The sequence below is a fragment of the Coptis chinensis genome, chromosome 9 (genome assembly GCF_015680905.1).
Source record: "Coptis chinensis isolate HL-2020 chromosome 9, ASM1568090v1, whole genome shotgun sequence".
Taxonomy (NCBI): domain Eukaryota; kingdom Viridiplantae; phylum Streptophyta; class Magnoliopsida; order Ranunculales; family Ranunculaceae; genus Coptis; species Coptis chinensis.
Genome location: NC_141464.1, coordinates 42,559,721 through 42,570,566, shown reverse-complemented (window position 1 = coordinate 42,570,566; position 10,846 = coordinate 42,559,721). Strand labels below are relative to the sequence as shown.

Sequence of the window (10,846 nt, the reverse complement as noted above, 5' to 3'; positions counted from 1 at the left end):
CCTCCAAAAGATCTCAACTCTCTTCCCTCATCCCACGCAATCACCAAGGAAAACTAAAACCCACCTTTACACGACTTATAATATAACTAGCCCAACACTCATTCACGATCTCCACCTTACACGTGTACAAGAGACACACGTGTCTTCCGGATTGACATTTCCTTAAGCCTATAAATACCACCTGTTTGAACTACGTCGGACCTGATTCCTCTCTCCCCTAGAAAAGGAAAACCAAAAGAGGATACGTAGGCAGCTCACTCACAAGCGAACTCGGTCCCTCCAAAAGATCTCAACTCTCTTCCTTCATCCCACGCAATCACCAAGGAAAACTAAAACCCACCTTTACAGTGGTGATGGTTGTTGTGGTGGACGTGTTAATGAGTGGTGGTGGTGGGCTAGTGGCCGGTGGTGAGTAATTGTTAAATGAGGAAGAATGCATTTAATTAATCTATGGTCAATTTAAATGAACGCGGTGGTCATTATATTCAAAGCAAATGATTAATTCATGGCCGTTGATTTAGTTCATCTACAATTCACGTGTAAGGGCAAATAGGGTATTGTAAAACTGTAGACGGGCAAATAACAATTTTAGACCAAAGTGCAATAAACAATTAATTGTGGACAAAATCTAGAGTACGCCGTTTTATGGGTACGCATGCCATCTGGGCCCTCTACCACCAAAAGGTGAGGGTGTATTGCATAGTAAGGTACTGGATCTAGACTCTCCTAGCCAGCGCATGTTAGAAATGCTATAATTGTGAACCAAACCCGTTATTATTAGTAGGACCAAAATGCAAAAAACTCTTAATTTAATATGAGTGGTAGGACCGTAGGGGTGCAATTTTTTTTCGGAAACCCAATTTTTTTGAATTCTGATCCGATATTTTTTCGAATTTGGCAATGATATTTATATTTCGATATCTGAAATTTCGATATCTGATTTTTCCAAAAAATAATTGGGTCGGAATTGGATGTGTCTTCAAAATCCGATCTAATTTCCAATTAATTTATGAATTTTTAACATATAACGGTCTATTTCATATAGTTACTAAGTTAAAACTGCAGATAGTTTACAAACCAAATAAAAATTCTAGAGAAGTAGAATATTGTCTCTCTCACAACTTCAAAAAATCAATATTGTCATTCTAGTATATGTCTCAATTTTTCTCATCTTCCTATTTACTGAATTAATGCATTAACATCTTCAAAAAATTGCTGAATGAACGTGTTAAAAGGTCTAAGTTGTTTACTGAATTAATAAATTTCAAAATGATTGCTAAATGAATGTATTAACTAGATAAAAAAAAATGGTTCCTAAAAGAGAATCTGATTATATAATTCAAATTTCTAATTTATTTTTGTATTTTGTGGATTCTGAAATTTCCAAAAAAAATTCAAATTTCTCCAAATTTTTTTGAATTTCAGAACTTTCTGAATTCGGAAAAAAAATTGTCATCCAATAAATAATTAGATAGGATTTGGAAAGGATATTGCCATCCAAAAAAAATTGGAAATTTTTCCAGAAGCCCTTGATCCGATCCGATCTGATCCGAAATCACCCTAATAGGCAGCAGTTATTTTGATATGGGCTTTGATGGTTAGTTGATATGGACTTTGATGGTTTTTTGTGGACTCAGCTCAAACTTATATCGTACTAGCCATGCAGCCCGACCTATGGTCGGGCCTGCTATTCTTAAACCCATTTAAACCCATTATGTGTAGGCCTATTAATTTTCAGGCTTTTAATTTTGGTTAATGTGCTTAAGCCCATTTGTATAATATATATATAGTTCCTAGCGTTAGCTTTTGCCGAAACAGTAACATTATGAAGTTACAAATATAATTAACTGAAGATTATAAGTTCAATTCCATTCAAATTAATCCCAAACTTGTTAACATAACAATGGAGAAAAATGAATGTTATTGAAGAACAATTTTAAGAGTAAGAAAATTCTCACATGTTATTTAACAATATTAGCAAACCATTGTATTCAAAGCTTCCTAGTAAACGGAAATTACATGAGTTATAACTTTTAAGACGTGAACAACACTAAGAACTTAACATGGTCTTATATTGATCAATGGTCTTTTATTCCTATTATTTATTCATAGCTAGCCAAAGAACCTCACCTAATGATTGTGTGATGCAATCCCAGCCATGAAACAAAAGATAAGGTAAGGGCTATGATGCTTGCAACTTGGTGAAAAGAGAAGATATTTCGTGTTCAAGAGTAGTTGCAAACTTCTAACTTGCCTTGAAAAGAACATAAAGTTAAAAGAAGACTAAAAAGCTTGAAGAAGTAAAGAGAAGATGATCATTGGAAACACAAAAATGAACTGCCATTGCCATTGAACATATCAATAGATAAGTAGATACACAAAAATATCAATAGACATAAAAATATGACAAAATTCTGCACGTTCAACTTTATATTTCACTTTCACATTTTACATAGAGAGCAATACATTTACATAACTAAATGATCTTATTAGTAGTCCTAAACTCTCACATACTCCAAAAACTCGTTCAAGTATATATATATATATATATATATATATATATATATATATATATATATATATATATTTTTTTTTTTTTTTTTTTTTTTTTCATACAAAAAAATGATCTACATAGTCTAATCATTCTCTATGGTATACCACATAATATAATTGTTTTCTACGGTGATCCTTCATTGTTTGGTACTTGTATGACCAAAAATAGCTGCAATTCATTGTGCACCATGAACATATCTGTTGTGCACCTTGAAAGTGGTCATGTGATTAACCACTGACCTTTGCATCCCTAAAGTTTGTTCTACCACTCGTCCTGCAATGCCAAAAGAAGGTCAATATACCACACCAATTCAAAAGTCTATACAAAAAATCTAAGCTATGTGTTTATATATATAACAAACATGCATATTGTGTACATGTCGGATTTGTATCTGTGCCAAATTATGTTGTTACCAATATGTCTAGCCTAAACCTTGAATAGAATATCTAATATATTGCCAAATGCAAATAAATATATTTAGTGGTAGTTCTAACTTCATATATCATATAGATCACAACCATAATATTTGTTAAGCATATGGTTGTGCACCTTGAAAGTGGCCATGTGATTAACCACTGATCTTTGCATCCCTAGAGTTTGTTTTACCACTCGTCCTGCAATGCCAAAAGAAGGTCAATATACCACACCAATTCAAAAGTCTATACAAAAAATATAAGCTATGTGCTTATCTCTACTACTAGTATAACCTATAATGATCGTGGCCTCTTAAATTCATCCGAGACTTTTTCTGACGCATAATACCCTTGATGAATAATAAAATCAGATGTCTACCTATTTATTAATGAGGACTACTTTGTCTTTTGATGTGTTTATAAATTTTCAGTACCAATATTGTCCTTAAATAAAATAATTGTTTAACACCTTTAAATAGGGCCAATCAGTCTTTTCATGTGGGAGTATATTATAAAACCAAATCCATGCAATGCTCAATTGTACGCATTACTACAAATGCCATTTATTAATTATTAGTAATAATTGGGTTATTTAATAAGAGTTTCATTTAATCAGCTAATACGAACCGTCTCTTCTCCCATCTCTTCTGTTTCTCATAATTTTTTTACCAACAAAATTCGGTCTGCATTTTCTGCAAAACCCCACTTCTTCTACATCTATCTCTCCCAATTGATATAGGCAATTCACTTTGTTCTAATATCAATACCACAGATCTGAACGCCAATGTAAAAGCCATATTTTCGTAAAGAGACAACATTTAGTTCGTTTGGTCGCTAAGCCTGCATCTCTTGACATTAACCACATCGCACAAAAAGGGTCGGGTACCGTTGAATTTGATCTTTGTGATATGAAATGCATATCTTTTTCTAATTCTCACAACTTTACATTTCAGTTCTAGGGATATTGACTTTATCCGGTCTCTGCAACTGATAAAGCTGGGACTAAAATTGCTCAAACAATCAGCAAAAGGGCCTTTAACGACCTTGACAAGTTATCCATGGAAAATGTGGAGGTAAGATTTGTTTTCTCCCTTAAGCTGTCTTTCATCTTTCTTCGTTCTGCAGAGACTAACTAAATAAGATAATTGTTGGATTGAAAATTTTCAAGTATATCCCTAAAACAATCTCTACGGTTTGGTCTAGAAGAAAGAAGTCAACGAGGGCATCGAAACTCATCTGTAAGTCTTAATATTTTCGTCATCATCATTTAAACATTTGATATTTTCAAATTTCAGCATATTTCATATATCTAATTGCAATTTTACTCCAAATCCCTTATTCGTCATCATCATTTAAACATTTGATATTTTCGAATTTCAGCATATTTCATATATCTAATTGCAATTTTACTCCAAATCCCTTATTACTGTAAACTTGAAATCTATTAATCTTCAATGATTGGAAAACAAGATAACTCTATAAAGGTGTTCATCATATTAGTTCTTTTATTCGAGGATTAATCCATCCACTTTACGTTAATCGAACAAGCGGTGCTGCTCTGACTAATTGAACTAAAATACCCAGAAACACATACAAATTGGTCAATGCACTATTTAAGATAATGAAGGAAACAACAACATAAGATTGAGATATGGTATAAAAAGCCAAGCTATCTCAACCTGTCACTTCTATATGCAAGATGACAATCTTCAAGTGAATGCTAAAATGCTAAAATGCTAACAGTAATAGATACTATTGCCAAAAGAACAAGAGATGATAAGGTATGTTATAGGATAATTGTTTATCCAGATAAACACGAGACTGTTTAATTAATTGGAAGGAATTAAGAATTCCACATTGCTTCATTCTGCAGTGTAATGTGGATGAAGGCCAATGCCCAATAGGGCAATAGGTCATCCTTCACTACTTCAAAGGTAGACTGGATTATATTCCTATACTAATTCAGTAGTAGGGCCAGAGATCTCTTTGATTTAAAGTAGGAGAGTAATCATGAATCAACTACATCCTAAAGGATGAAGTGGGCTACTCCAAAGAGAGGAGTTTGGATGGCCTCTAATAATCTAATTAAGAGGCCGATCTTAAGAGAGTTAGAGCTGATGGGACTGCTGAGCTTCATTCTTAACTAATCTTTAGTTTGAAGTTTGTCATGCAGTTTTCGTGTGTAGTTGTAGAATTTAGGTAACTCTAACTGTCTAAAATAGTTCAATAGGATTGATAGCTTAATAATCAGCATCAAGAATGTAGGTTTTGCACGATTTACAAATCAAGTAAAATAATTGCGTGCATGAGAAGTAGAGTAGCTCACCAGGGGCCAAAAGCTCTTGAACATTCAGCTAAAACAACGTGAATCATACAGGTAAAATAAGCAATTTCATAAGCAAAACAGAAAATTAAGTTCATGCAGAAACAAAATAATTCATCATTACCTCAATGTTTTCTCCTAGAATTCCAAGGATAAGCCCCATCAAACTATGTGGGTTGGATAGTGGTTTTAATTGCATGCATTTCTGAGCTAAGCTGTACATTCCTGCTAAGCCCTGATCCAGGATTAAAGCTTATAAGACAGTGATAAAGACACAATGAACTTCTTGAAATTGAAACTTGTAATCATCAGAAGGGGTATGGATAGGCAGGCTCAAGAATATGCAAAGCGATGGCATTTGCTCAAGAAGAATAAATGAAGTCGCTAATATGCAACAACAACATCGCAGCAGTTTGGGTTTCCAGCCCCACACTAACAGTTTCCACAAGGTCCACCGTTTTTACCTCCTCATCCTTCTCTACAACAGTTTCCGTTCCATCGTCACTTGCAATAACAATAACAACAACATCAAATGCACCCACATCCACACCACCTTCCTCATATCCAACACCAGCAGCAAGGACCACCAGGCTATCCACCTGTTTTACTCCCACACCTAGGGTCATCTCTTTTCCACAATCCTTATGATGCTGCACCTCCCCAAGCTGCTCCCCCATCTGATCATGAGTTCCACAAGGTCATTGATAAACTTGTTGAATATGCTGCCAAGAATGGCCCGAATTTGAATCAATGATTCGTGAGAAGCGAAGAAGAAAATCCTGCTTACGCTTTCCTTTTGGTGGAGACGGGCATAATTATTATCGTTACAAATTCGGATAAGCACACATCCCTCAAATGCTCCTTTTAGTCCATCATTTCCCTCCTCCATGCCAATGATGCCTCAACAATCAAACTCTATGATAAATTCTCCTACTACGGATGCCTCACTCATTTGCTTTGGAGTTGCTCCTCACTTGCATTAATCTCCTTTTCCACCTTTCTATGACCCGGCAACATTCTCTTCCTTCAATGGGCCAAGGTCGACCAGATTATGATCCTTCACCCAAGTCTTTTTCAAGGGTTTGTCCGGACCACTTCCTTTCGATGTGGCGCGTGAGAACTTGGTAATGTGCTCAATAATCTCACTGGTACTAAGGAGTCGATCAAGGGTGCCAAGATATGGTTTATGCAGAGGTCCCCTTTCGCGCCTACTCTAGCAGAGGCTCTGAGAGAAAGAGTTCTTTCCCTCGGGGATTTTGAAAGACAGTTGCATATTGTATACTTGGCCAATGACATTCTTTTTGAGAGGTACGTCATAAGACTGACATTTGACAATTGTTCATAACTAATTGTTGATTATTGAGGCATACCATATTAGTATACTACGATTTAATTATAGATATATACATGTGGTTTTGTTTCTATATTCCTTAAACTAATTCTCTTTTACTACTATTCTATATTATTATTATTATTATTATTTTAGGGATTACTGTAATATATTGTTATCATTGTATTTGCAAAACGTTATCCAGTGCCTATTAAGTTAGTTTATGTTATCTGGTATCCTGGACTAGAGGAATTGCTATGACCCAGATTATCATTTATAGCTATGAGCCGCAGAGCACGTAAATATCTAGGTATGGAATGACCAGGCTTTCATCTATATAATGTCGTAATACAGCAAAGAGGGATTAGTATATCAAACAGGTAAAAGTGTAATCATGCGTTGAAAATTATCTTGCTCTCTCATAAACTATACGTATTACACTAAATAATATGTTTTACCCTCCTGATTTTTTTTAGGATAGCATTTGGCTGTGTGAGACTGTCCTCTATTTGGGATCGAGCTGATTTCTTTTCACCTTATTTATGAGGATAGGTTGCCTTGTAAGTGACTTCTTCAGAAGTAGAACAACTGATTTTGGGATTTCAACTTGGACGGAAACTTGACTTAGTAGGTTGGCTTTTGGATTATATTGTAGATGGTAGACCTGTATCTGCTTCTCTTTTACATCCATAGAATTCAATTGCTTACTTTCTGATAATCTGATTCTTTAATAAGCTACATTACAAAGTCATCTTTGGGGCTTTGTTGAATTACAAAATCAATCATCATAAGGATTGGGTCATGCGTGCGAATTCATTCAAGTGGTCTTATAGCATTTGTTTTGCTAACGATTGGGTGCAGAATTATGTTTACTTATTACAATTCTTATTCACCTAAGTTCTGAATTCTCGATTAATTGGACACCTTCACTTAACTATAACTCCCCGGCCTTGGCATACACTGTAAGGATATCCTCTATTATTGTGATCCTCAATAACTACTTCTTTTAATGTTTGTTCTTAACAAGATACCCTAGCTATTGTTATCCTATTTGTATTACTTGCAGGTTAATTACTTGCCTTTCGAGGATTCTAATCTTATGAACCTGTACAAAAAAGTGAGCACTTTATGGACTTTAGAATATCATTTTCCTGTTTTATTTCCATTTCTGTTTAGGGTCCCTTCTGTTTAATAGTTGCTTCTTCTTGCCCTCCTTGGCTCTCTTTTAATGCAATGAAACTGTTAAGCAGAATTTTGGATCCAAGCCCTATAACTGTAAGTACTTATGCCTACTTAGCTCCTAAAGCGATAGAAATTGGTATTGATCACATGGCTTGAGATATGTACGCATATCACATTAAATAAAAACTCCATCGGGAAAAAAAATTCTACATGTGTGAGTACCATTACAAGATTTTCTCAACATGTTTATATGTGTGTGCAAGCAACGCCTGGACCATCAAGGATTTCTTATTTGGATTTTTATTGCAGAGAATTTCATAAGAAAAAGAGGTTATAAGGATGAGCAAACTATGTACCTTTTGACGATAGTTTAGTAAGAATGCTAATGCCTTGGTCATTATAGGAAATTTTCAAGAGATGAACCCTCATAATCATTTGGATAATGATGGTTTTAAAAGGATTTTTTTATATGATGCCTATGACACTAAAAATTTGTCCTCCGGGAGTTTCAGGTGCTGTGAATAGCTTCTTGCTTTGGCTCCAGTTTTTTCGCACATTCCCGTCATATAAACTAAGGCTTGAGTAATAGGAAGAGAGATATGATAGAGCGGACCTTTTTTTGGATAAGTAGAGATAGGGCAGAATGTTCTTGGCTACATTTTGGGAAAATTTCCAGATGTTGTGCATGACTTGAAACAGGTACAATTATTATTATGATTTTTACAATCTCCCTATGAGACATTTAATAAATGTTTCTTCTTTTGTTCTAGCTTCCGCAAATGATTGATGGTGGGCGTGCAGGTTGACACGACGGGGATATCTGATAGATATTTTGTTAAACAATTGAGGAAGCTATTTGATTCTTTGAATCTTAAAGAAAGTGATGATGGGATCTTTTTATTGCCTCCAAAATGTCGTCCTACTCTGGAAGTTGTTGGCCCCATGATGTCCTTGCATGAGAGGCTTAGGGACCATAAGCTTCCTCAGTCTGGTTCAAATATTGAACTTATGAAAACAACAGATGATGCTCATGGAAGTCCAGTTGTTGTTGAGGAAGACCCTGCTCCTAGAAGAAGGGTGATTGGTCCTGAAATGCCTTCTTCGGAGTTACTAGCTACTGCAGCAAAATTAACCGAAGCTACGGCTAAGGTAAGGGACGCTGAATTTGAGTTTGACAATGATTTATTTATTGGCCCTGCACCACCGGCTGTAGCTGCATCATCAAATGAGGCAGAGCATTTTGAAGAGGTATTGAAATCTGACATTTATAAGTCATCAAGAAATTTTTGTCATGTTCGCTGGTCAGAGTCAGTAAAGTTCATATATTGAGACATCGTAGGGGAGGAACATTCCTATGGCTACACACATATTTGTCATCACCCCCAAAATATTGCAACTGTAGTATGGTCATTTGCTTTTGATGATAATAATTCTCTTCCTACATCACTTTATGGTTATATGAACGATAAAGTCATGTTGACTTTCTTGTAAGTCTTTATCCCGCGGTGCACGTTTGATAGTAGCATATGAGTATTTAATACCTTCTTTGCTTTATTTGGTTCATCAGGTGACAAGAATTATGGAAGTCGAGACTGGAAGTCCATATGATTTGCTTGGAGTGAATCGAAACATGTCTGCTGATAACATTAAGAAGAGGTAAGTCGACAAGTCATTTACATGTTCTTGGATCATACATATTTGTACGCGCGGCTTTGGATGCTTATATATTTTGAATATTTAAATAGAGTATGTAGTTTTAATATGTGTTCGTTAAAGAATATATGTGTCCTCATATGTGGAAGAACCATGCCATAACTATGTCCATAAGGACATCGACTCGTGAACTGATAAGGCAATAAAATTCGTCTTGTAAATTAAATGACGACACAAGTTATATCCTTGTAATATCTGTTCATGGTACTCATCATGTCAAGCAAATATATTTTTGCAAAATTAGATACAATCAGAACATGCAGTAGATGTAAATAAGAACACATGAACGGAGTAGTAATGTGTGTACATAGTACACTCCATTTGAACTTTGAAGACATTTTGTCATTAGAGTACTGTGCTTTGATGTGGAAGCACTCTCTCTCTCTCTCAAGCCAATGATAGAAGTTTGTCGTGTGTGTGATCTGCAACTTTCTCATGATTGAATCTTAGGGCGGACAAGTAGTCCCCAAAAGCATTTTATTATAATAACCGAAGTTTTCCAACGTAAAGTTTCAAGGTATCCGGGAATTTCATATTGCTCAATGGTGATAATTAGTGTTTTTTCCCTATCATTTTAACATAGGTGTTAGTGAATGGGCTGCATGTTCTAACTTGATAGATAATATTGTGAATAGGGATGATATTCTTACTGAAATGTTTTTCATGCTATCTTCTACGTCAGTCTTCGAAGCTGTCACTTATGGTCCATCCGGACAAGTGCTCTCATCCACAGGCCCATCAAGCATTTGTTAAGTTGAACGAGGGTTTTAAAGAATTGCAAGATCCAGATAAGGTAATTATTCATAAATCGTAGTTGTTTGCTCAACCTTAGAGAAATTAGGCGTGATTTTGTTTTGGAGTTTTCCCTGGGAGAAGAATACCATACCTTAGGAAAATGCAATTTTAGAAATTGATGATACTGTTTAACCATGATCAGACGTCTTTTGTATATATTGTTTTTCACCTCCCTTAACTGATCTTCATCTATAATCTTTGTGAATAATGTACAATAAAAAAAAACAATTATGGTATATTACTATATTTGGTGGTGCTTATTGGAGAAAGTTGGCGATAAATCCAATGCCTAAAATATCCATGTTAGAATAGGAAATATCTAATTCAATGAATTATAAAAAGGCCATCCAATTATAATTCTAGATAACTATAACAATGTGAAATTTAATCTCTTTAAATGAGTAAAGAAATTTTTTCTAACTGAATTAAATTCATCCCAAAGATACTCGGTTAATATTGGAGTATCAATGGATTCAATGGGTTGTATTCTTGATGATTTCTTGCATATATGTGAGTATGATGCATTCCATTTCATA

General features: G+C 34.9%; 1 protein-coding gene across 1 annotated transcript; it reads left to right on the top strand.

Moving 5' to 3' along the window:
* Positions 1-8,588: 8,588 nt before the first annotated feature.
* LOC147476126 (uncharacterized) lies at positions 8,589-10,268 on the top strand. Its single transcript, XM_086585636.1, has 3 exons — positions 8,589-9,050; positions 9,370-9,458; positions 10,151-10,268. The coding sequence occupies exons 1-3, from the start codon at positions 8,589-8,591 to the stop codon at positions 10,266-10,268; spliced, it is 669 nt and encodes a 222-aa protein (XP_086441762.1).
* The last annotated feature ends 578 nt before the right edge of the window (positions 10,269-10,846 follow it).

Coding starts and splice junctions, on each gene's coding strand:
- LOC147476126 (XM_086585636.1), top strand. CDS start 8,589: ATGGTGGGCGTGCAGGTTGACACGACGGGGATATCTGATAGATATTTT. Junction 9,051..9,369: donor AGGCAGAGCATTTTGAAGAG/GTATTGAAATCT, acceptor TTGGTTCATCAG/GTGACAAGAATTATGGAAGT. Junction 9,459..10,150: donor GCTGATAACATTAAGAAGAG/GTAAGTCGACAA, acceptor TATTGTGAATAG/GGATGATATTCTTACTGAAA.